This window comes from Chamaea fasciata, unplaced genomic scaffold (genome assembly GCF_029207755.1).
Source record: "Chamaea fasciata isolate MVZ Bird 193981 ecotype frontalis unplaced genomic scaffold, bChaFas1.0.hap1 SCAF_1, whole genome shotgun sequence".
Taxonomy (NCBI): domain Eukaryota; kingdom Metazoa; phylum Chordata; class Aves; order Passeriformes; family Sylviidae; genus Chamaea; species Chamaea fasciata.
Window position 1 is genome coordinate 34,957,070 of NW_027094086.1, and position 27,395 is coordinate 34,984,464.

Consider the following 27,395-nt stretch of genomic DNA (forward strand, 5'->3'; position numbering starts at 1 on the left):
AAGTAGAAGGGGTGAGGCTGCTGGCAGGGGCCTGGGCTCTTGATGCAGGGTGAGAATCCACATTTCTGTCCCAGCCCTCACTCAGCCCAGCGTCCCCTCATGTGCTTACCTCTGGCTCAGGCCCAGAAAACCAGATCCCCTCTGACCAATCCCCTAGGATGTCATAAGGCCAAAGCTCATCACAGACACTCCCAGCCCTACCCTGGCTCTGCAGCTCACATCTGTCTCTGGCAGCCAGAGCCTTGACAGCCTCAAAGGACAGACTCACCTGGCAGAACAGCTAACAGGTGTAGGATACAAGGGTGGCTTCTTCATACTAGGTAAGAAGCTACTAGAAGTTCCCTCCATGTCTGATAGAGCCAGTGCCAGCCAGCTCCAAGGCAGACCCACCACTGGCCAAGACCAAGCCCATCAGTGATGGCAGTAGCACCTCAGGATAACATTTAAGAAGGGGGTAAAAAAACTTGTGCAACACCAGCAGCTAGGAAATAGAAGTAAGAATAGGGGAGAGAAACAACACTGCAGACCCCAAGGTGAGAGAAGAAGGAGGGGGAGTAGGAGGAGGAGGGGCTCCAGGCAGCAGGGCAGAAATTTCCCTGCAGTCCATAGCAAAGACCATGGTGAGTCAAGATGTGCCCCTGCAGCCCATAGAAATCCACAGTGGAGCAGACAGACTCCTGCAGCCTGTGAATGTGCCTGAAGGAGGCTTTGACTCTGTGGGAAGCCCACACTGGAACAGGCAAAAGTGTAAACTGTCTTCCCCTAAGCAGGAAGGAGTGACACTCTCCACAACCCCCATTTCCCTATTTTCTTTGCTCTATGTTTTTGAGAATCTTCTATTTGCTACCTTTGAAAACATAAAACCCAAATTGAAATTAATTGGAACAAGTTATTTCAGACAAATTTTACATAATGAAACATGTTTTTTCCTAACAACATTTTATGTCATTTTTCCTATAAGATAAATAAAGTCATAATCTTGGTTTCATTGGAAGCAAACACCCTGAACCTTCTCTTCTCCAGACTGGACAGTCCCAACTAGTCTCTCTCAACTACTCCTTAAAAGAGAGATGTTCCAATCCCTTCATCATCTTAACAGCCTTTAGTTGGTCTCTCTCCCTGGTATGTCATGTCTCTCTTGTACTGAAAAGCTCAGAGCTGGACAGCAGCACTCCAGGTACGGCCTCACCAGCGCTGAATAAAATGATGCTCACAACTGGCCATATTCTTCTTCCACAACGGGCAATATTCCTCTAAGGCAGCCCAGGACACCATTTGCTTTCCTTGCTGCTACACTGGACAGTTTGGTGTCCACCAGGACCTCCATGTCTTTTTCTGCCAAGCTGCTTTCCAGCTGGTCTTTGCTGGTGCCTAGGGCTGTTCCTCCCAATGGGCCAGCCTTTGCACTTTCCCTTGGTGAACCTTTTTGGGCTCCCCTTGGCTCATTTCTCCAGCCTGTTGAAATCTCTCCTCATGGCAGCATGACCTACTGAAGTATCAGCCACTCGTCCCACTTTTGTGTCATCAGCAACTAATTAGTTGGCTTTTGTAAAGGCACTAAAAAGTGTGATATAATTGATTAAACAAACCAAAACACAAATTGGAATAATGTGTCACCATAAAAAAAAATCATTAAACATTTGCTAACATATTTTTTGTAGAACTTTGCTAAGTACAGTATCCACTTCATTCATAAAACTATTAACTTCTCCAACTCAAGCATGAGGGAAAGGAACCATATGTTCTTGGTTTTGCCAGTAGTCTATGCTCACAAAAAAAAAGTCTGGTATGAAGGAAGAAGAGACAATATGAAACAGAAAAATGGCTGGTCAACAAGATTTAAAAACACATAGCCTTATTAAGACATTAATAAGACAAAGAGCTCTTTGTAGGGGTGGGCAGCGTGGGGGATGTTGTTCAAAGTCCATTTGCATTAGCAGGTTTCAAAGATTTCTTCTGGGACAAATTAGAGAGCTGGGCAATCACCAACAGTAGGGAGTTTTAGAAGAGCAAGTTTTGGATTCTACACCTGGGATGGGGTTACCCTGGGCATATGTACAGACTGCGATTGAGAGGCTGGAAAGCAATGCCACAGAAAGGGACCTAGGGATCCTGGTTGACAAAAAGCTGAATGTGAGTCAGCAGAGCCCTGGCAGCCAGGAGGACCAACAGTGTCCTGGGGGGCATCAGGCACAGCATCGCCAGCTGGGCAAGGGAGGGGATTGTCCTGCTCTGCCCTGGGGTAGCCTCACCTTCTGTCCTGTTGTCCACAAAAGTTGTATTTATTACCTGGTGTGCAACAGTAATTGCACAATTGAGAGAGACATTATTTATTTCAAAATGGCACAAGCCTGGGTGCCTGGTGGAATTCCACAAATCAAGCACATGAACTACCAAAACTTTTTACAATTTATACATTTTAGCAAATAAAGGAATTAGTGTTCATTGGCTAATAGTTACAGTTTTCTTATTAATTCATATTTTACTATTGACTAACAATCTCTTTCTTCTTATGCTGAGTAGTCCACATGCCCGATCTTTCTCCTCTTTTGGGTCGGTGGTCTCTGAGATGGAGGTTGCAGATCTCCCCCTGCCGGCATTACCTTTCACTCATTTGGAGCTGATTTCAGCACAATTCCTGAGTTGACTTTATTACTTTTTACCTTATCTTGAGAGTTCTACCAGATGTCTTTGTAGGTCATAAATTCTGCATTCTTTGTGGCCAGTATCAGTCAGCATCCTTTTTCCCAAGCTTTGTTAACCTCCCGCTCAGTCTCAGATCACTGAAGCATGTCAAGCCTTAAACTTTAACAAGGTAATTGTACAAACAAGTAATTTGTTCTTCTAGATAACATAGAGTTAACACTTAGAGTTTGCCTGTTAGCTGCTGTTCCACAAGTTAAACCTCCCTTGTCGATTGGACTTGAAAGTATATAAAGACCGAACATGAAAGAACATCCTTAATTTTTTTTTTTTTTAATTTTTTTTTTTACATAATCCAAGTTTTGCAACAGTCCTGTGTGCAGTTTTGGGCACCACAATATAAAAATAGCATTAAGGTACTATAGAGGGTCCAAAGGCGGGCAGGGAGGATAGTGAAGGGACTGGAGAGGTAGCTGTATGAGGAACGGCTGAGGTCACCTTTTATATCCAGCCCGGAGGACACTGAGGTGAGACCTCATTGCAGTTTACAAATTCCTCATGGGGGAAAGTGCGAGGTCATGCACTGATCTCTGCTCTATGGCGTCCAGTGACAGGGAGTCGAGGGAATGGCCTGAAGTTGGGTCAGAAGAGGTTTAGGCTGGGTATGAGGAAAAGGTTTTCCAACCAGAGAGTGGTTGGGCACTAGAACGGGCTCTCCGGAGAAGCGGTCACAACACCAAGCCTAACAAGAGCTCGCGAAGCATAAAAACAATGCGCTCAGGCACCTGGTGTAAGTTTTGAGGTGCCCCGTGTAGGACCTGGACCCGATGACCCCCGCGAGCCCCTTCTGACTCGGAACACTCTCTCCGCCCCTCTCAACATGGCCGCCAGCGAGGCCGGCCCGCGCGAAACCGCGTGAGGATCGTTGCTGCGCGTGCGCAAAAAAACCCCGCCCCCACTGTCTTTCCTCGGCGCTGATTGGTCCGAGGGGCGCGGGCCGCAGCCGGTAGCGGTGAGCGCCCCGCCCCTCGGCAGTTGGCGTGCGGTCGCCGCGGCAACCGGGGGTCGGCGGCGCGCGCGGGCCGGGAGCTGAGGGGAGCGCGGGGCCGGGCCGGGGGCGCTTCCTCCCGGGAGGGCGCCTGGAGCGGATCGCGGCCCATGCCCGCCATCAGAGCCGCCTTCCCACCGGCCGTGCTGGCAGGCGGATGGTGGCGGGGCCACGGGACGGGGAGGGCGGTGTGAAATCGTACGGCTGTAGGTAGGAAGGAGCTGGGGGAACGAGGGAGGGAGATCTGCCTGACTTTCCCTCGCTTATTCTGCTGGGTTTTGAAGAAGGTCTGAGAAGGGGCTGCGAAAGGTGTTTTTATGTAAAAAGCAAGAAACTCACAGGAGAAAAACGGGCAACCCACAATGTTCTTTCAGCTCTCCTTCATCCCCACCTTTTAAAATAAAAGTTAAAAGCAAATCCCCTATGGATAAGGGAGAGCTACTGAGCTTCGGATTTGTTTACTAAGAAAGGAAGTTTCTTTTGCCTTCACAGCCTCGATCTTGGCTTTTCTTCAGTTTCTCCTAATTGTAATATGCTGGCAGGGAGGATTCTCTGTGCGAGGTTTAGCACTGGATGCCTTTTACTGTCTCCTCAGTTGTTCTGAAACACTGATGTGGGACTTTTGTGGATAAGCTATAATACATAATATACATTGGTGTATGTACTTGCTAAATAGGTGACCTTTCTATTCTGAGTCATTAAGTTATAACTGTTAGGGTATCTTTATCCCCAGATAGTTTACGCCTCCCGTTCAGTATTAGCTGCTTGCCTTCATCCCCCTCCCCCATTGCATCATTTATAAGCTCACTTACATAGCCAGAGTTTGGGGGAAAAAAAAAGGTTGGTATCGTTGTGAGAGCCTCTATAATATGCCTTAGTGGGAAAAACTCACCGGTTTTGGCTGTGCAGAACGTGCAGTTGTGTGCATGACTAAAGTGCTGTGCAGATATATAAAGAGTCCTGTAGCTTAATACCACCTCTCACAGCCTGTAAAACCTGTTATGGAGTGTCCTGCATTTTCTAATTTATATTCAGATTATGAGCTTCCATTAACTAGCTACTATGTGTGAGAATTTTGCCTGCTGTGGAGCACTGTGCTCATATTTCTGTATGAAAACCACAAAAACTAGGACATAGTATTCTTAAGCAAACTGAATCAACATATCAAATTATTTCAAGAAAATAATTAAGAAGTCAAATTATTTCAAGAAAAAATATTTTAAATGTTTATTAATTGAAGGGACCAAAAACTTGATAAAATGTCAGCAATAAAAGGGGTAGGGTTTTTTATGTGCCACATAGTAGCACTGTAAATGAAAAGGGCATTGGTGAGGATATGTAAGATTTGGAGTACATATGTGAGCTTAGTTGGAGGCCTGGGATACAAGTAGTATAACATTAAATCTTTTGTTTTTAAGGCATTCTATGGTACTACTTGGAAGAGCACGTAGAATGCACTATTAGAAGAAGCAGCAGAGCAGCTTCACTTATTACAGAACCATGGTTCGACTAACAATGGACCTGATTGCTAAAAATGCCAAGAATTGCAATGAAGAGGACTTTGAACAATATCTGCAAAAAATAACTCATATGAATTTGTCAGATAAAAATATAGATTCAATTGTAAGACTTATTTTTATTATTCCTTTTAAACTGGCTGCTCTAGACTTTTGTAGTTACTGTTACGATGAAGTGTTCATTGTTGGAGAGACAAACAAGGAAAGCCAAGTTTTACAAATTTCTTAACTCACAGCACAATCTTTTCAATCTATCTGTGATTTATTCCTTAAATTTCAGAGGAAGTCTGAGAAAGGGAAGGAGAGTTCAGGAACAGGAAATAACCCGAGTGAGGTTAACAAATTTGGGCTGGTATAGTGGCTTTTTCAAATTAGCCAGGTTAAAAATATACTTTTTTTTTTTTAATTGCTCCCTGAGGCTTACTCATTTAAAAAATAATCCATGAGTTTTTCATTTTCAAAGACTAAACCTGCAAACTTAACCCAGTCCTCCTTCCTCTGAGTTTAATAATAGGAAATGCATACAGCTTTCAATAAGTTCTGAGTTAATTCAGATCGCCTCAAGATACTGAGTGAATTTTGAAACTGCTGAGCCCTGAACAATTGCATTGTTGAATGTGGTGAATTTTTGCTCTAAAAGCATGATTTCAGTCAAGAAGAGATTGCTGGTTCTGTGTGAACAGATCCCTGCAAGCAAATGGGTTTATTCAGCTCACAGCCAGTTAGTAACTCACTGGATCAGCTGCCACAGCAGAGTTTTACAGGAACCTTCATGAGGAGTGGCCTTTTCGTTGTTTCATAGGAATATGTTCAAAGAAACTCAACATTTGAGTGAAAACTTGAGTTCAGAAATATATTAAAGTAGATTGAAGGGCAAAGTTTTGTATAAATCAGTAATTCTTTGCCAAGAACTTGTTTCTGGTTATATCAGTGTAGTTTGATGGAGACAAGTACACTAAAAATTGTGCTTTTCTGAAATCCATCTGATGAAGGCACGGAAGGGAATGAATTCACACTGGACGTGGTGTATTTGCTGGTGATGCCTGTAGTCCTCAGATTCGGTATGGCAGAATAGTAATGACATATATCAATCTGTAATCTGTAGATAACTGACAATACATAAGAACTCTGTTTTTCAAGGAAAAATAGTTTTAAGAAATGTTTATTGAAGGTGAAATCATGCATCAGAACTTAAAGATAAGAACAATCAATAGCTTCCAGAAGCAGGCAGTGAGTGAACATTAAGTGGCATGTTATTGTTAATTTCAGGGTGACCTCTCTTTCTGTAAAAATCTGCGAGTTCTATATTTATATGATAACCAAATCAATCAAATCCAGAACTTGGACTTTGCCTCAAATATAACACACCTTTATCTTCAGAACAATCATATTTCAAATATAGAAAATCTCTCATCACTGAAAAAACTTGAAAAACTGTAAGTTGAAAATAATATAATTATTTTACTAGTAAAAAGTATAGTTATGACATTTAAGAATTCTTTTTAATTATGTACCCATTAAGGTCCTTTCAGCTCTTAAATTTTGCTTTTCAAGTAGAAGTGATTGCTTATTATTTTTTGATGAGATATTCTGTGATAAAAGTAATGACATATCGTCTTGACATTTATATTTGCATTAAAATGATTTTATTTTTTCAGTCTAGTAATAATAATAATAATAATAATAATAATAATAATAATAATAGCAGTAGATAAAACTGCAAAGAACTGCTTGAATCAGTTAAGTGTGTATTCTACTGGTATGCTAGGTTATTTGCTTTTTCTATCATAATTTCCAAGTAGTATTCAATAATGCTTGAAAAATATTTTTCTTTATATATTGAAGCCTTGTGTTTGCTCTTACTTTCAAAGGATATTAAATGTATTTTTTGTTCTATTCTGTAGGTATTTAGGAGGCAACTATATCACTGTGGTAGAGGGTTTGGATAAAGTAGGAGAACTACGGGAGCTACATATTGAAAGTCAACATCTTCCTCTTGGTGAAAAGCTTCTGTTTGATCCAGTATCTCTTAACTCCTTGGCAGTAAGTACATTTTGAGAATTTCAATGAGCAAGTTATCAGGAGATCAGTATTTTTAGGATAAATGATTAGGACTTTACCACTCAGTGTTTTCCTCCTTTGCCAATTAGTGGCATTATTTCAAATTCTACCAAGGGACTCCCACCCTAATTCTTCATCCTTTTTTCATTATGAAGGATGAAAATGAGAATAAAGAGAGACAGGATTTAAGGAAGAGTGTGGATACCCTATACCAGGAGAATATGAATAAACTGAAAAAGGAGTTGGAATTTATCACTCTTAGTTTTCTTAGTCTGTTTCATTTGTAGTGAATTCATTTGTTGATATTTCAGTGATTTAATTGGTGTAGTTGTTTATTTGTTGTCTTTTGTATTTCTGCAGAAAAACAGAATGGAAAAAAAAAAGGGCACAAACAGCATTTTTCCCCTGGATATTAAGAACAGCACAATCAAAAACATTCAGTTTTAGTTCTGCAGTTCTACTATGTTGTGCTATGTCAAAAGTTCAGGAAATCTTTTTGAAGTTGTCTTTCAACACGTTAATTGCTCAGAAAACATAAAACATATAGTTGAAGAGGTTAAAAAGTAGGCTTTATTTGCTAATGGATGTGGTTCTGTACTATAAAATTTCCTCTTGTTGTGTCTCCCATAGTGCAGTCAGGACTTGATGAGCCTTTTTTTTGTGAAGATGAAAAACTCACTAAAAAGTGAGTTCTTTTGTTCACATGTACATCGTAAATATTTGACCTAGCTCTATTTTTTTTTCCTGTTTTGAGATTATGTAATCCAAGATATGTATTGCTGTTTTTCTTTAATAGAAATAAATAATTACTGTGAGAGCATTTGTACTTTGTTCCTTCTACATTGGAGAAATTATCAAATTAAAGAGAAGTTTTATACCTATAATCCCAGGATAATAATCTAAAATAAACTCTTCCATGTTTTTCAGCAGCCTGGTCTAGATTTTGTTCTTCGTGGCTTTTATTTAAGGTGTTTTGATGTGGGTTTTGTTTTGTTTTCTATGAAGCAGCTTTGCATTCTTGACAATGTAACATCTTTGTGGAGGCTAAATGTAAAAATATTCTGTTTTATCCTTCAAGTGCTAAGAGTTTGGAGCCTTTTTAAGGCATCGCTTTTTACTTCTTTGTCTGTTTCTGGCTCTTCTAATGATATCAGAGATAAAAGCATGAGGCCATATAGCTCTGTGTGTACCACAGGCAAATGTTCTGATGATGACAATGTCATGAATCTGACTGAGAAGATTAGGTTTATGAGCTGTGTTTATCAGGATGATACTGGTAATTTCCATCTGCAATGTAGACCTTGGTCAGATTTTTGAAGGGGCTTAGTTTTCCTGCTTAAACTGCTGAAATAGAGATTTTTCAGCTAATGGTAAGTCTTATACCTTGTATCATTCTAAAGTCACTGGATTAGGAGTCCCTTTTCATTTTCTACAGATATAAACTTTTTCCTTTTATTTGAAACTACATTAGTATTTCCCAAGATAAACACTTGAAACACATTTAGATTTTTATCTAAAATGTAAAGATCTCTGTAACTATTGTCCCTTCCACATGGCAAAGTGCAGTATGTGGCTCAGTACAGTTCCAGAGAAGGGAGAAGGGTCAGAGGTATGGATACCAGGAGGTTTGTAGGATCAAGCCTGACAGAAAAGCAGTGTAGTCCAGCTAAATGAAACTATGTGAGCAGCACATATGGGCTTCAAGTCTGCAGTTCAAATGCAAACTTGGGGGCCACAGGGTAAGAAGAACGTGGACCTGCTGCAGCAAGTCAGGAGAGGGCCACAGAGAGGATCAGAGGGCTGGAGCACCTCTCCTATGAAGACAGGCTGAGGGAGTTGGGGTTGTTCAGCCTGGAGGAGATAAGGTTCCAAGGACACCTTATTATCAGCATTTCAGTACCTAAAGGGGGCTTATAAGAAAGCTGGAGAGGCACTTTTTACAAAGGTGTATTGTGGTAGGACACAGGGTAATGGCCTGAAACTGCTCAAGGGCAGGTTTAGATTTGCTGTTAGGAAGAAATTCTCTGCTTGTGAGGATGGTGAGACACTGGAACAGATTGCACAGAGAAGTTGTGGATGCCCCATCCCTGGGAGTGTTCAAGGTCGGATTGGATGGGGCTCTAAACAACCTGGTCTAGTGGAAAGTGCCCCTGCTCATGGTAGGGGGCTGGAAGTAGATAATCTTTAAGGTGCCTTTCAACCCAAACCATTCTGTGATTCTATAAAAAGGCACTCGGTTTCAATGTATGTTTCATACTTCAAAAGTCGAGTTCTAGCACTTGCCAAACTCCGTAAAGAACTTGAACGTGTTTTTTAAAAAAAACAAAAATTCTGTATTTACTAAGAATTTCTGAAATAATTGAGAAACAATTTTACTTTGGTTTCACTTCAAACCAGAATAAGATTACATTTTAGGACAAGGTGGAACACCAACATAAAACACTCTGTATGGTATGTGGAGGTGGATTTTTGCATGTTTCTTCTTCAAATGTTTGTTCATCTTTTAAGATAATTTTCTGTAACAAGTTACAACTTGACTCATAAATGGCATGAAAAAAATGCTTCTTTTTCTGCTTTTCTCCCTTCAGAAATCTTTGTCTGTATTGAATATCAGCAATAACAACATTGATGAATTAGAAGAACTGGCAGTTTTGGAAAATCTTTCTTATCTTAAAGCAGTCGACAATCGACTTAAACATACGAAGGTATTAAAGTAAATATTTGGTATATTAAGTATGGGTGTTAAGAAATTAGTCACAGTCATCTTTATCACTAAATATATAAGTAAAAAGAAATTTTACTTCTGCAGTTACTAAATATGGCTTGTCAAGCATGCTGTCTTTTCTCATATAAAAATCTTACTGAGACTAAAAATGAAGAAGCAATTACCTAGGATGTCAAAATTTATATTTTTATTAATTAATACTGAAATGAATTGGCTTAAACAGTAACCCAAATCACCAAGACAAAATCTGATTGAAATTAACTCTTTTATTTCTGGTTTGCATAAACATTTTATTTCCTTAGTAAACTTAACTTTCATTGGTTAGCAATTATTAAAATGACTATTCCTATTACTTCTGAGAACACAACCTATTTTTAAAAGATTGTTGAGAGAATTTGGCAATTCTCTTTACTAGTGAGGAGATTGCAGTATTTTGTGTGCATAACCTCTCAGTTATCTAGATGAATTTACTCTATTTGGACTCTTCATTTTTTTACACTTTAATATTAAAAAATATTGAATTATGCCCGTCTTTTTTACTACAGAACTATTAATGCTTTGTATTTCAGATTTCAATCCTGGCTGGCAGCTGTGATTGAATTTACATCAAAATACAATTCATGTAGGCTTTCGCTGAATAATTAAAATCACATTGAATATGTTGGTTACATCAAAATAGCAAAAAGCATTTTTTTCAAATGGGCAATCTCTTTGAAGTTTCCCTTTTTAAAAGGAATCCATTTCTAAATAAAACAAAATTACAGAGATTTTTATATTGGCTCTTTCTTCTATTGGCTCTTGTAAATGAAATATACTTCTGCTGTGATGATCTTGAAAGAAAATTGTCATAGCCAAAGAACTAATTAATTTTAAGAATTAGGATGCCAGTTCAGAGACAGCGTTTTCAGTATCTCAGAGGAAAAGCCAGTATCCTCTGAAACAGAATAAGGAGAGGGCAAAATGTCTGCATAATTCAGTAACTGTGTATATTTTTTTTTTTTATTAAATTTCATTATTTGATCATCAGGAAAAACAGAATTATATTTACCCAAATCAGTTAGCCCTGTAGATTTCTGTTACATGGTAAAACTATTGAAAAATTATACAATTAGCACTTGAGTTTGCTATCAATTACACTTGGATTAAGCTCCACTATATTTTGAAAGTCACTGTTCTGTGTGTTTTCTAAACAATCTCCAAGTTTTTCAAGTTTTGAAATATATGGAACAGGGAAGGTGTTTCTGTTCATATCTTTGCCGACCTGTAAACTCAATGAACATATCAAATGTGTTTCATTTACAGTGTAATGCAGGTGGACATCCAACTTCACAGCTACAATTACTGAGTTTTAAGGGATTACATTTTGGTAGACTCTACTTATCACTAATGTAAAGTCTTAAATAAATAAAAACCAAACTATTGAATAAAGCAGTGAGCCATGAGAAGTATTTTTTTTAAAGTCAGTTTTATCTTCATGTAAGAGGCTTTAGCTCACAGTGGACATCTAGCAGATCTTATACAGCCACGAACTGTTCAAAAAAAATTGCTGAGGGAAGTTTTGAGTATATTTCATTTTTTTTTTTATCCCTGAATTTCATGATTGCATGGCATACATTATTCTACAACTGTGAAAGCTGCAAGGGGTTTAGGGGTGTACAGATCTATGCACTTAATTGGTTCTGTTGGCTGAACTTGTTACACACAGCAAAGGCTCTTGCATTCCCACATGAGCTGCATCCATTCTCCTCCCTCCTGCCCCTCTCTTATCAAAACTCTGATGTAGACCTCTTTTTCATGCCAAAAGCACTATGTCCCCTGTTTTCCCATTCCTGCTTTCCCATCACTGCCATCAAGACCTTCCCCAGGAATGTCTGGCATTGATCAGAGACCGTGGCAGTGCTGCATGACAGGGAATGTCAGAGAGCTCTGCACCCAGCTGTGCTTCACCTGGTGGGAAGAGAAGCTGTAGAGGAGCAGGTCTGGTGAACTGCAGGAATAACATGCAAACTTTGTGAAAGAGGAAAATGTGAAGAATATAAGAAATGCCTGAAATGCAATCTTATGTAGACTTTTCTCACTTTCATGTATTTTGTATAATTATTTTATATTTAAACATTTCTCAGATTTTTCACTTTATTATGCCATATTCCTTCACTTTTCAACTATGCCACTTGGATTTCAGCACAGTTGAAAATTAGGACTAATAAATTCAAGGACTTAAGGTTGTGGCTAATACAGGGCTTTGTTAGCATAATTAACAGACATCCAGCCATATGACCTTGTTTCACTTGACTGAAGTTTATATAATTCAGTCTGAACAGTAGACAGAAGAAAATCAAGTAATTTTTCTGAATTCATGCACAATAACTATCACTAACTACCACCTGCAAAAAGTATGTCTCAGGTCAGTCATCAAGAATATAATTGATTTTAATGGAATTGGCTTTTCTTTGTTTTCTATTGCTTGCTACTTCATTTATTCATCATATTGAGGTTCTGGTTTGCTTTAGTCAGGATCGCAAGGTCTCCTAGACTGCAGTGTATTTGGGTTGGAATAAAGGAATTTTTTTAAAACATGTCTATTAAAAAACCTCCACAACTGTTCCTTTTTACAAAAAGACAGAATATTATTTATTTATTAAGTTCATTAGTTTTGAAAGGATTACGAGCTGTGTGAGTATTTGGATAGATTAAAAAAATATAGCTAGAAATATCTGGAAAAAATCTGTATTTCCCAAGTCTTTAATTTATTCAACCTCTGCCCAGTATTGATTATGACAAGAGGATATCACAAAAGATGAATTCATTCACTTTAGAATTGAGTCAGGAACAAGAGAAAAATTATAGATTTTCTCAAATAGATTATGACAGGTAATCAAACTGGTGACAAATTGCTGTCTGTAGATGTAGCTGGGGTGGTTGGATCACACGTTTCCAATAAAAACTGGAGCACACTGGTCAAATACCAACTGTTAAATGGCCACTGTTAATTGGTAAGAAAGTTACTGCCAGCACTCCAGCTGCTGGCTCAGGCACTTGCCCTTCCCCCTCCCCACCCTCCCCAATGGAATACAATTTGCTCGTCAGTATTTTGTAGCAGACCTCAAAGTGATAGCATGACATGATCATTTATCAAACGGAGCCTGCCCAGAAGAGTGTCTGGTCCCTTTAGTCCAGCTTATTGAAAGGCTGGGAAGTGAAAGCACTTTATTAGAGACAGGAAGGCAATGAACAACTAGAGCGTATCGAAAGGGTAATCATATTTCAGCACAGGATTAGTGTGCTCTTAGATAAACATACACTGGAGTAAGCATGTTCTGGGTCATTTATCAAGTAAGTAACAGCTAACAAAAATCTACAGGACTCTGTATACATTCATCAAAGTTCAACTGTATACATTTTACTTCAGCAATAGACAACTTTGTGTTGCAAAACTGTTACTTGGAAAAATTCTTTCTAATGAATCTAGAATACATTACAGACTTCTGTGATAGTGTCTGAATGCTTAGGTAAGGATAAATAAATATACTTCCTAAATGATTTTTCTTTTTTAGGAAGTCTAGCCTAAAATATTTTGCCCCTAAATTTTGTTTGTTATTAAGTATTAGCACCTAACCTATGGGGGTTATCATGTTGCTATCCTGATACACGCTGATTAAGCTTTGCTGAATAACATTACAAGAATCATTAACATTTCTTCATGTGGACTAGTCCTCAAGTTTCTTGTATTGTTTTATCAGTCTTGATCCTCACAGAACCAGTACTTCTGCTCTCTAGCTTTCTAAAAATACATTTTTATCACTGAATAACAGTAGATGATATCACCAGCATCATAGGATTGACCAAAAATTATATGGAGGTATGAGGCTGTGCTGCCACTTTCTCTTCCATGTGATTTTTCTAAACATATATTATATAACCCATAGAATATTTCCAAGGGGATTTTCTACCAAGGGACATGAGCCAGCAAAAGCAGAATTCTCCCTGCTTATGTTACCCAAGTCATTTTCTAAATTTGAAGAAGCTAAAAGATATCTACATTGCTAGAGACTTCATTGTTGGCATCAATCTACAAAGTTTTACACAGTCTGCAGTTTAGAATCCATCACAGCATGATTAGTAGATTTTTCCAAATTATTACAACAGTAAAACAAACATCCTCTCTCCTGTTTATACCTATTGTCTTAAATCTTACGCTTTTCACACATACAAGGAATGCCTGTCAAGAATGGGAGTTAAATGAAATTTTGGACAGAAAATATTTCAGAAAATAAGGTGTCTGAGTAGAAAGGACCAATCTGCTAAACTTTGCATGTTTTTAACTTGAATTTATTGTATTTAAAAGACAAAGTAGTTTAATCTAGGTCATACTGCCCCTGGGTAACCAGACAGAAACACAGATGGAGAAAGGTATATTTCATTAATTTCACTGTGTAGGCCAATACTATAACTGACCACCCACAGTTAGGTAGGGAGGGATTACTGTTTCTCCTGTAAAATACAGTTCTACATATAAAGAGAGAGGCAGTGCACTGTGGATTGCAGGATTTTTAGCTTTTTTTTTTTTTTTGTCTGTTCTTTATCTGTATAAAGTATTTCTTCTTCCACACACTGATACTCTAAGGGCTGTCTAAGACCGTGGGGATGCATTAACAGACATTGCATCTTATACAAGTTTTTTCATTGGTAATTCCTAGGTTTTAGGTGCTTATCAATGAGATTGAAGTGGTAATTTTCTGTAGCTGGCATTACTGTATCCTTAAAAATGCAGCATCTTCCAAAATCACTGGTTTTTCTGTGCAATTTTGGTACATTCAGGAAATGCTGTGGACCACTTTGTTTGAAAATGCACATTCTTAATGTGTATATTAACATATGTGAATACTCTCATTGAAACGATTTCTGTGTGCAGGATTTGGACCTGGCTGAACAAATCCCATTACTGCTGAATTTTACTCTGGAGGGGGAAACATAATCACAATGTTCTGTTGTTGTTTCAATTGCAGGATTTGGAGGTTGTACTGAAAAAATGGACAAAACTACGCAGAATAGATCTTACAGGAAACCCCATCTGCCAAAAACCAAAGTACAAGGATAGGATTATAGTACAGTCACTGACTTTAGGTAAAACAATTACATCAATAGCCCACCCATAAGCCCCACTCTTTTAGGAAACAACTGAAAAAAGGAATTGGTCTTGAGTAGCACTATGCATGTAAACACAGTTACTGCTATAGATATTTATGTCAAATCATGAATTTTTAATTTATGTAGAAAGCTAAAACTGCTTTAGTAATCAGCTTCACAAGACATCTTGTTTGGCTTTTGGAATCAGTAGTAGTAATCATTTGTTTTATAATAGATGATTGGTGAGATTGTCACAAGACAATTTTTTGTGTTCATATTCCAGATGTGAAACTGATTTTCAAAGATCAGTTTCATCTATTCCCTTGTCAGTCTGTAGTAATTGCTATAGTGTTTTTGTTGTACAGTGCCAGTTGTGCAGATCCCACCTTACTGTGTTTGAATTTGTCATATAACATTCATCCTTAAACTTTTAAGCAGTTCACACTTATGTTGAGTGTATTTGTTAATCTTAACCCTTGTTGTGCAGTTTATATTATTATTTTGCATACAATTTTAGCATGAAAGGAAGAAACTGATTCTTCTATATCTAAATGTTTCACCTGTAGAAATAAGTGAAAAAATCTGCTAGTTTTTTACTTTTCTTGGATAAAGGTGGCAATTATTTTTAAAGAGATAATTACAGAACTTGGTTTTTCTCAGAGCACAAAATATTGGCCATTAAGAAAAATAAAAAGCCTATCTGCTTTTTATGAAAATAACAGTGCCTTAGGACAGTTCTAATGCAACCTAAATTTGTGGCCACATGAAATATTTCATTTGGGCTGACTCAAAAATGCAGATGCTAAAAATGGATCATAGACCATACAGTTTATGGCACCTAAGTGAGTAAAGTTAACCTGAGAGAGGCAAATCTGTGTGACTGTCTTCATGACCAGTAGAATTCCTTGATTGCTAAGATTGTGCAGCTTCCCTCCCAACCTGGATTTCTGCATCTACCTCTACCCTGTGTAAGAGCATAACTTTTCTGCAGAACTTTATAGAAAGTCTTGCATGTTAACCAAACGTGAAATATGTATATTTCCCTTGAAAGTTATAAAAACTGGAGATTTTTTTTTTTTGCAATTAAGACATGTTAACTCACTTTAGCTTCAATATGAATATCAATCTTTATTGGGTATTTTTTTCTTTACCAAAATACTACAAAAAGAAAAAAAGACTTGAAGAGAATGAATATAGAACAAATACACATTCCATACAACTTTGTATAGCCCTTTAGTTCATTTTGTATCACAGAAAATGTTCTCTTTTGCAGAATTCCTCGATGGAAAAGAAATTAAAGAAATGGAAAGACGTTTCTTAATAAATTGGAAAGCCTCCAGAGCTGCCAGGAAAAAAAACAATGAAAGAATGACAGATGAACCTACAGCCCATGTACAATTTTGTAAGCAAACTAAGCAATTACTTCATGCTTATTTAAAACTTAAAAAATCATAAAATGGCAGTTGAAAATAAATATACTTAGAATTGTTTATAAGATGCTTGTACCAGTGATGAGTCCAAAAGACATGAGTAGAAATTGAGCTTTTCCAATATAAAATTTAATTTTAGCACTAGTCGATGTCTTGGGTTTTTTTTCCTCACATCCCAATCTCCCAGAATTACAGAAAGGGGTAGCTAATACACTTTGAGTGGGTAAATATTCATATTTACTTCCATATTTTAAAAATGTTGGACATTCTAGAATTAATACCCATTAAATATATCAGACTTGTAAAATCTATTTGTTGATACTTATTTGATCTCTGTATACTGTCAGTCCTTCTAAAGGCCTTTGCAAGATACATGTCTAGCAGAAGTCCAAGTTTTAAACTTCGAAAGAAAAAAAAATGTCTGGGTGGTAAAAAAGCCTTAAAGCCTTTTTGAGGTTTAAAGGCAACCTGTTTGTTAAGTGGGAAAACAAATTAAAGTGGGAAACTCAAGCAAAACCTGAAATAAACTTTGAGGTTTTTTAGAAATGATGGGGAGGTGGTGGTTGTTACAGAGTTGACTGCAGGTTAAAACATAAATGACTTAACAGCATGTCTTGCCATCTTGGATGCAGACATTTAACTTGAAATTATTCAGAATGGTTTGAATTACCATATTTACAAAATAAAATTGGTGGCACTTACACTGTTGCTTGTGGAAGATAAATTAATATGTTATTTTTGAAGACATGAAGGCTGATGCTCTGCCTGCCAGCACCGGCCCAAAATAGTTGGAGTCTGCTCATTGTTTGGAAGCCAGATGTAAATGGCAGTGGTTCTGAAATGGTCTTCTGAATAACTTCAGATATAAAGAGTTGCTGTGTAATTGAATTTACTCGATTTCAAATAACTCTGCCTGCATGGGAATACCTGTTTTAATATTCACCTTCATCAGTGTTTGCAGCACCTTCCATAATTCCATTCAAAGTTTTCCATTCTCAGTTATCAAATTTGAGGTATTTTACCTGAGGTTCACTACCTGGTTTCCTATAACAAAATATACTGGAGCCTATGATCAATCACACTGAATATTAAATACATATGATTTGACTTGGAATATTGAATTAATCCTTTTTTCTTTTTGTTTTCTGCAGCTGGCTCTGGAACACCTCGTCCCACTCTTCCTTTTCACCACAGTGACTCTGTGAAAAAAAAAGCAAATTATTTAGATTTGGCTCACAGGCAGAAAGTTGAAAGAAAACCTCTGCCAAGAATCCATGAAAGAAGAAATCAGATGAAAACTCAGGTATGTTTCTCAAATATCTTCCTTTTAGCTATGTTGGTTATTGCTCATCCAGCTCTTGCTGAATCAGTTGGAAAGTTCCTGAGTACAGGAAGATAGAATTTAATCTGAATTAGTTTTTTTAACCATGTCATATTTATTGTCTTTATTTCTTTGAAAGACAGGATAATAGATTTCAGTTTCTGGTTACAAATCAGCAGGCTACCTAATAGTAGTAATTTTAGAGTTACTAGTTTCTGTCATATGCATTTAAATGTAATAATTTTCCACAAAGGTAAAATAATACTGAAGTTAAGTCTCAGAAGTAAGTTAAGGTGTGAGGACCATTGGTGAAGGGTGATGCTGTGCATGGAATCATCTGGAGAAGGAGAAACAGTCAGTTTTCATCATTACAGCTTACTTCTAACAGCCATGCTCCAATTTCACCTGTGGCAATAGTATAGTTAAGTATTTGGGATCTAATATAACTTCTTCCAGATTTTTAATGCTATTTTTAACCTAACAGTTTTATTATTTATCAGCTGAATTAGCCAAGAAAAAAAAATCATCATTTATACAATGCCATAGATAAAATAAATAAATACACGCAACTGACATAGGTGTTCTCTTGTAACTAAATTAGTAAGTGTAGTATTCTATTTTACATTCCAGATAGAATTTGTTAGTATGTTTCACAATTTGACTGGGCAATATCTAATGCTCTTTTATTCTTGACAACTTATCCTTTTTCATTCCATGAGTTTTGTTTCTTCTGATTATTTGTTCTGATTAAGAATTGCTGCCTTTCTGTTGAGAAGGAAAGAAGAATTGCAAATCACGAAGCTGGTCTCCTTCAAACAATAATTTTTGTTCATCATATGACAATGGATATATTTTAGCCTAAAAAAGAAACTGATTTTGTCATATATATGCCCGTAACTGAACTTTTTTCTTTCTCAGAAAGCACAGAGCAGTGGAGCAGTTAAAAACAAGAACTGCAGGAACAATGTACTCATTATTATAAAAAGTAATACTGTTAGTACTGCTGTAGGGGTACACTATTATTGTCCAGTGAACAATACAGGCTTCTGAAATTTAGAGGGATACAGACTAATGCTCACGCCATATAAATATGTTTGGGATTTTTTTAATTCTTTTGTAAGATGGGTTTGTCCTCATGCTCAGTGTTCTGTCAGCTTGCATGTCATCTCTATTAGCAGCCTGTCTTTTGGACCAGGCAGAGTAAAACTGTGCTTTCCATTTACCATTCCCCTTAGTCCTAAAAAAGGATGGAATGTGCGTGTACAACGTCTTTTCTCCTGTAAGAGCTTCTGCTGTTCCCTTTGAGACAAAGCATTCTGTTTCTGCTTTACAATAGTAAAAAGCTCTCCAATGTTAAGCTTCTTTGCTTGGCAAATATTTTCTTAGTATTAAAAATGTGGAATACAATCATGGCTCTGTTGAAATCCCTTTTGACCCTAGAAAGGCAAAAAGAGCATCTTCCACACTTGATCGAAATAAAATGTCTACATTTTTATTTATTTACATTTGTAAATTAAACAATTTAAGGGATTTTTTTTTTTACTGTTAGTCTAGAAGATTTTAGTCTGATTTCACAGAAAGGTTAGAAGAAACTGCAGTCAGATGATGTGCATTTAATATTTTCTAAAAACTTGTAAGTGGGACATAGATGCTGAAGGTTGGTGTAGCTTACAATTTCATGTGTAATCACTGATCCTGAGATGTGTTCTAATCTTGTTAGTAGAGGAGTTTCATAGAAACCAAAGAGTCTTGGGAGTTAAAGGTTTGCGAATTCTTTAGAACATTTATTGGGAAAAAAACCCCAAAACCTCAAGAAATAGAAATATTCATTCTCAGAGCTTACACAGATACAAAAAAAAGGACAAATCATAGTATTCCCTTGCCAGAACCACTAATTAGGGATATCCATGAATGTGTCCATAAGTAAAGGAAGGAAATTTTTTCAAACTGAACAAATTTTTTTTTTTTGTTTAATTGAAATTCAGTATTGGACTAAAGAAATTAGTGGGTTTTAATCCTAACCTCTGTGTTAGTCAAATAAATTATTCCAACAGATGTTTCCTCTTCCCCTATACATACTAGGGGATGTTTGACCTTTGCAACTGAAAAACAGGCATTAAATACCTTTTTAACCTACATCTAAGATCCACTGAGGATTGCATGCAGCTTGAACAATGAAAAAAGCCACTTATTACTAGATTACTGAAATATGTCATTAATCTTTCCTTTTTGATGATATAAAACCAGCAATTTTATATTGAATTTTAAGTTCATTTTGGGCATACAGAGAAAATTATGGATATTGGCAGGAAGTAATTAAAAGAAACCAAATCACTTAACTATTTTAAAGATACCTAATACCTTCCAATGGGATACACCATTATTAATGTTCCCTGAGTAGAGAAGTTGTTGAAATTTTGATGTTGTAAACTTAATCTGTAACCAGCAGTTTCTGCCCACATTGCCTTACTCGTGGAATTAAATATTGTGGTAGGTATTTCTAGCAATTCAGAATGTGGTGGGAAAGTCACCTTTTGTCTCCATCATGTGTTATGGGATTAGCAATATGGAAATATCTTTAAATTATACAGTCAGCATGTAATAAATACTCTGGACTGTGCCAACTAGTCATGAGCCACTCTGCTGCCATCACGCATATCATGAATATTTCAAGTTCTAGACCAAAGGGAAGGAACTTGCAGTGAACAATGTTAGCTCTCCCTCTTCTTAGGCAGATTCTTGTACAAACATTGTATTTAATGAGTTAAATATTTATAAATGCCCTGAGCTGTGGTGATTTGTGTGGTCTGAAATCTACATGGAACAATGTATATTTGATAACGGGTAGGAATGTGCATGTTCTGCATGTATACTGGGCTTTTGTTTGAATGAATCTAACTAGCATTATAATAAATAGAATTATTAAGGCCTATTATATGACAAGGTTTTGGGGAGAAATGATACTGAGGCTATAATGATATATACCCAAAACATAAGCTCTGCAGTCATACACTTCATGTGATGGAATCATGTGAATACATCTCTGATTTGAGAGGGAGGTGGGGAAATACATTATCTCTGCGTGACCTAATTCTCGTTCGCTTACTGAATATCAATTTCAGCAAACATCTGAAAATTCAATAATAAAAGATATCCTCAGTCTTAGCTGCAGGGGAAGGAGAAATGCAGATTTAAGATATAAACCAGTGCAGTTTTGGGTGTGCACCCTCAAGTTGGTTTTAACAGCTGAAGAGCTTACAAGCACTCCAAATGTATTCAGAATTAGGTGCATGAAATGCTTAGAGATACCAGCTGGAGCACTCTGCCAGGGCTGAGAGCATGCTTAGGACAGACATGGAGTGCCTTTTCCAGCAGCCTGACTCACTGCCTTTCCTTGGTGATGGTGTTGAAGGAAAAATGTAAACATCTTCTTAGTGAGGTCCAGAAAGTATCAATCAGCATTTAGTGCTAAAGGCTGTGGAGGAGAAATGTAAGGAATTTACTTGCCGTTGAATTATTCAGCCATGACATGGGACATGAAAGGAGTCACCACAATGCTAGATAAAGTGTAAGGATAAAGAGATAAAGTGAAGTTCTGAAATTAAATAGAGTTGCTGAAGCAGAGCCATTTGAATGAAGGTCAGATATTAGCAGTTTCTGGTTTCTGTGGCCCATGTAGGGTCTCAGCAGGCAATTCAGCCAGTTAGAGTGGTTGGTTCCCTTTTTTTGGAGACTATGCACTACCTGTAAAGGTGAGTGTAAGAGCTTTTGCAGAGACATAATTAATATTACAGTAATCTGCTCCCTAGTGGTATTTGTGGTACCCATGTTTACAGCCTTGATGAATATGGTGCTGGATGATTCTCCTCATGATCATTCATACTCTTTTCAGAAGGAAAAATACAGCTGTCATCACAAACATACAAGACGCAAACAATGGCATTGTCTTCTGTCTAAACATCTTTCAGTAGTGGTAATTAAAAAAAAACCAAACCAAAAAAAAAAAAAAAAAAAAAAAAAAAAAAAAAAAAAAACCAAAAACAAGAAGAAGTAGGTCTACTATATGCCAAATCCGTAGTACTTAACTCTGCCATGTCATCCAGTGTCCTAAAGGCAGTGATAAAAGGCATCCCTTTTCGCCCTTGCCCTGCCTCCCCACTGCAGTTCTCTGTGCTGCTGCCTTCTCAAAGCTGAGAAGGAGTAAAGATCTGAACCACACTGGCAGAACACATGCACTGATAGACCTCCTGTGCCCTTGAAAAGAGTCAATTCTTTTCAAACCGTGAACAGAGAGCGCATCTGCTGATGAGCAGATTGCCAGACTATGCATACTCCTACATGTCTGGCTGACCAGATAGAGCATAGACACATTCTTGATGGGCAATCTGGCAGGAGCACATTTGCTTGCAATAGTCTGCTCCCTCTTCCAGGAGACAGGGGCTGTTTCCTAGACATTTAGAAGACCAAATGGCACGAGTGACTTGTCAGCCAGTAGGTGGTCAGCAACTTACCGGGGCACATTTGGGGCTGCAGGCTGTCAGATGCTCTCAAGAACATTGAAACCCAGACTGTCTGAAACCTTCTACATAAAATAGATGAATATTTAGATTGCTTTAGGTTGTAAGATCATTAAGTCCAACTGGAAGTCAGTAACATTTTAAACATAATGCAGAATGAGAGGGGACTACTTAGTGACTTTAGTGTGAGTTGCATCTTGTAACATCAAAACTGTATCAGGAATCAAATACTATTTTAGGATGGTAAATAAAAAGCAAACTCAGATCTTTGCCTATCTATTTTTCAGGTGTTACATGTTCACCCTAATAGTTACTCCATAAATGAAACATTCAGTATGCGTTGGTTTTTTTTGCTATCCTTAGACCTTTGTTGTCAGTACTTTTAGAGTACTGTTGAGATAAAACCTCAAAACTTCATAACATTTTTGGTCTGCTGTATTAGCATTACACATTTTTTATTGTGTAACTGATTGACAAAATTATAAATATCACTTTAATAACACAAATATTAATCTAATTAGCAAACTGTTAAAGAAGTAATCATGTGGTTTTAGGTTTTAAAAATACATAACTGCATGGGAGATTGAAAATGTAATTTGAGGTTAAAATAAAGAGTTCTGTTTGAATAGGAATATATAAATAAATTCTGTAATTTCAGTATAATTCTGTTGAAGTCAGTTCCAGTAATCTAATTTACTGCAATGATATAAACATTCTTTCAATATTTGCCTTCCTGTATCCAGTCACACATTGTGTAGGCACACTCCCCTCCCTGAAAAGTTGAAAGCAGCTGCTTTAACTGAGGTGAAAACAGTCACTGTGCCCTCATCTAGCAAGATGAGCTACTACATTTTGGAGGACAGCACCGCAATCACTAATTCCTTAGTAGCAGCTATACCTCCTCAATTCACTTCCAGCACCTTGGGATGTATCCCATCCAGTTGCACAGACTGGGATATGTCAAATTTACCTCAGTGGTTCCTCAGTCGGTCATCATCTACTGTTGGTCAAATTTCTCACCACCAAAAACTGTTCCTAGGACCTAAGAGGTGTGAGACCAGGTCTCACCAGTAAAGACTCCGATGCTTTTAGAGCTTCCACAGTACTGTTGGTGTGTTAGAAGTACCTAAAGGAAAAAAAATACTAGACATCACTGCCCAAATACCTCCCTTTGGTAATGCTCTTACCATGATCAGAGTATATGTAAACACACAGTGTTTGAGTTACTGATCTAAAGTTCATATTTGAACTTTGAATCCATAGCCGATGAAAAAATCCTATTTTTTCTTAAAAATCACATTAAAACCACTGCAAGGTATAAGTTAATTTAATGCTGTATTATTTTTTTTTTATATATCCAGGTATAAAGCAATACACAGCACTGCCTGTGATACAGATTTAAAAGCCATACAGTCCAAAAGTTCAGAGATAGGGGGAAAAAATAGCCAGAAATCTGTAAGTGTTCAAGATTTTTCTGGATGAGGATTCAGACCTGATCTGTTAATACGGGATAGTATGTGATTGTATTCAGAGTGTAAGAGATAAAATGTAAGTGCAACTGAAAGGCTCTCTTCCCTGTTTTACTTATGATTTTTTTTTTACCTCAGTGTGGTGTGCAAAGTTGCTGTCCTGACTAACAGCTCTGAGGCAAAATGATTGATTATATGAACCTGATTATTTACAGTCACAAAATTATAAATGGTATATATTGGAACTGGAAACAATAGTTTTTACTTTGCTAGGAAAAAAAAAAACCAGTCACAATTTTATTTTAAGTCACTTGGCCTTGAAGAATCCTAGGAATTCACTGTTAAAAAAGTTGTATTTGAACCTTACCTCTTCAATCAAACGACACTTTAACCAGAGACTACAGAAATGACTGACTACATCTTTCTATTCTCTTAATTCTGAGCAGAATTAAATGCTGCATCAAAACGAAGATAAATCCAAGCCAGCCGTGAAATTATCCATGTAATAGACTAATACTTTAAATCAAAAAGAGTTTTGAATCAATAAGCTCTTCCTTTCTTGGAGAGTTAATATGTTTGACTGCCATAGTAATCACTGATTACATGTCCAGTAAAGTTGGGTATAATCAGTTACACATAGTTTGTAGGAAAATGCTTTGGAATAAAAGACTGATTCTTATCTGATTTCATTTATATGAGAAATGGCTTTGAATATTAATAAGATTTTTTTTTCCTTATGTGCCTTGAAAATTAAAAGTATTTGATACACATTTATGTAGGAAAAAATGTTAATTCCATTTTTATCCATGGAAAAAGTCATTTTTGTAAAGAAGGAATGTACAATACCTCAAATAGACAGATTCTGTCAATTCAGAATATTCTTTTTCCAGGTTTGGCACTGGGAAGAAAAACAAAAGGGCTTTCACTGCAACGGCCAATAACCTTGCAATAGTTAAACATATTTTTTTTCTGAACAGCAGCATTTGATAACACTGCTTATAATTTTTGTAGAAATGTTGAGCGCTCCCAGGAAGTGTTAATGACCACGGGAGCAATAGGTGCTTTGGTGTGATTGTGACATGAAGATCTCACCTGTCTTCTCTGATCTCTCTGATACAGGTTGAGGAGGAATCTGAAGTTAAGTCAGAAGTAGTTTGAATTCTAAAAGCCGGAAGTTACAGGATGTGAAGACTTGGCCATTATTGATTTTCTTTTTTTTCCCTCAAAGCTTACAAAGAAAGATACTGGTGTCTCTTTGGATATGTTATCTGTGTCTTTTTAATCTCAAAACCAGACAAAATTGAGTCTGTTGAACTTAACACTTCTAAGAACGTTCAGAAAAATAAGGGGACTTCCTATTTAGTTATGAGCAATGCTTTGTGTCAAAAGCATGTAAAAACATCAGCACATGCTAGGCTGAACTGTTTGCCTAATTCTTATACTTCCTCAAGACATGAACTGGTTTTAGCCAGTGCCTGACCTAGTAGCTGCTTCTTTGCCTATGTGATAGTCAGCAATTGTACAGAGGCGTGTTCACAGTAGGGTCATGGAGTCATTAAGGTTGGAAAAGACCTCTAAGATCATGCAGTCCAACTGTAAACCTAACACTGCCATATTCACCACTAAACTATGTCCCCAAACACTACATCTACACTTTTTTTTTTTTTTTAACACTTCCAGGGATGGTGATTCTATAATTTCCCTGGACAGCCTATTCTGATGCTTGCCCACCTTTCCAATAAAGAATTTTTTCTCAACACCCAGCTTCCCCTGGTGCAACTTCAGCCCATTTCCTCTTGTCCTGTCACTTGTTATTTCAGAGAAAAAAAACAGCCTCTACCTGTCTACAGCCTCCTTTCAAGCAGAAAGAAGCTATTAGCACATGATTTTTGAGAAGATCTGTAGGCCTAAAAAATAATTTCCGTCATCTGGATTTTTCCAAGTTCTGGTCAATAACACAGGAGGCACGAGAAGATTAATGATGTGTGTGCTGATTAATTTTTTGACTGGGAATATCGTTCATTAATTTAACTTCAAATTCTCTTTGTTTGGTTGCTTTGCACTAGTTTGAGTAATAAAATAAATGCTCGAGACTTCTGATATAGGAAAATTCCAATCCTGCAGATAAGGAAAGGAAACCCCAGATTACAAATTGCCCCTAGGAAAAAAAACTTTCCTAATGCAGTTTCTCTGTGTGAATGGCAGGTCAACATCTTGTGCTTGCAGCCCTCTCTGAAATAAGAAAGGTATTTTTCCTGAATAAGGAAATCAGGATCTGTCTTTTTGCTTGGAATGTTTTGTATATTTTAACATTTTTATACAGATAAAGATAATTTGATACAGGTGATTAAAATACATTCAACTCTTGCATGTATTCTCCCCTTGAATAACAAGATCTTCATCTTCATTATAAAGAACAAGATTTCCAAAGCTATGGTAGTAAATGAGAGGTACTGTAATGCTGAGGTGCCAATGCTTCTGTTAAAGTGTTGTGGTTTAACCCCAGCCAAACCACTTGCTCACTCCCCACATTGGGATTGGGAAAAGAATTGGAAGGGTGGAAACTGGGAAAGTCACAGGTTGATAAAAGGACACTTTAATAGAGAAAGAAAAAGCCACATATGCAAGCAGAAAAAACCAAGGAACTTAGTCACCACTTCCCATGGGCAGGCAGGTGTTCAGTCATTGCCAGGAAACCAGGGGCTCATCACGTGCTGGGGTTACTTGGGAAGGCAAATGCCAAACATCCAAATATCCCTCTGCTTCCTCCTTCTTCCCCTACTTCAGATACTGAGCATGATGTCATATGGCATGGAATATTCCTTTGGTCAGTTGGGGTCACCTGTCCCAACTTCTGCGTTGTTAGTTCCCATGTCCCCGGTCTCCTCGCCAGCATGACAGTATGAAAAGCAGAAAAGGCCTCATGTCTGTGTTAGCACTGCTCAGCAATAACAAAAACATCTCTATACCAGCAACCCTCTGTTCAGCATTAATCCAAAATGCAGCCCCATACCAGCCACTGTGAAGAAAATTAACTCTACCCCAGCCCAAAGCAGCATAAAAAGCTGGTAAGTCATTTACCTTCAAAATCAGAACATTCCAAACACAAAATAAAGCTCAGATGTGTAGCTCTTAGTCCCTTACTGAAATCAAGCACAATACTTTTTGTTCTAGCTGTAGTCATCAATGATATTCTGGTCAAGAAAGACAGAAAAGCATACATTTAAAAAAAAAGTTGATTATTTAGGCAATTTCCAAAGAAGAATGTCAATAGTCTTGGTGGGCATGTTCACAGTGTCAGCTGCTGATTGCTGACTCAATGCAGCACATCAGGAACTCGCCTCCTGATCTCTGCATCATGGTGTTGCCTTTGCATCTTACACTTCCCTCTGCCTTACTCTTTAATGGATTGTTAGTCTTTCTCAATGTGGGTTATGCTGTGTAAGCCACTTAGAGCATGGCTTGTTTTTCATAGGTCTGGAGTATTTCTGGATTAAACATTAATTAACAGTAATTAATTCAGGTTTTCAATGTTTT

General features: G+C 37.4%; 1 protein-coding gene across 3 annotated transcripts; it reads left to right on the top strand.

Annotated features, from left to right (window-relative positions):
* The first annotated feature begins 3,701 nt into the window (after positions 1 to 3,701).
* On the top strand, positions 3,702 to 25,617 carry PPP1R42 (protein phosphatase 1 regulatory subunit 42). 3 transcript variants are annotated; one of them, XM_066205062.1, is made up of 8 exons: positions 3,884 to 3,901; positions 5,110 to 5,314; positions 6,478 to 6,644; positions 7,113 to 7,251; positions 9,858 to 9,974; positions 15,001 to 15,118; positions 16,395 to 16,523; positions 17,703 to 17,950. In XM_066205062.1, the coding sequence occupies exons 2-8, from the start codon at positions 5,192 to 5,194 to the stop codon at positions 17,948 to 17,950; spliced, it is 1,041 nt and encodes a 346-aa protein (XP_066061159.1). In that variant the 5' UTR covers positions 3,884 to 3,901; positions 5,110 to 5,191. The 3 variants fall into 3 exon arrangements, with proteins under 3 accessions (XP_066061171.1, XP_066061159.1, XP_066061163.1); XM_066205066.1 differs by lacking the exon at positions 3,884 to 3,901 and adding an exon at positions 24,978 to 25,617 and having other exon boundaries at positions 17,703 to 17,854; XM_066205074.1 differs by lacking the exons at positions 5,110 to 5,314; positions 6,478 to 6,644 and adding an exon at positions 24,978 to 25,617 and having other exon boundaries at positions 3,702 to 3,901; positions 17,703 to 17,854.
* The last annotated feature ends 1,778 nt before the right edge of the window (positions 25,618 to 27,395 follow it).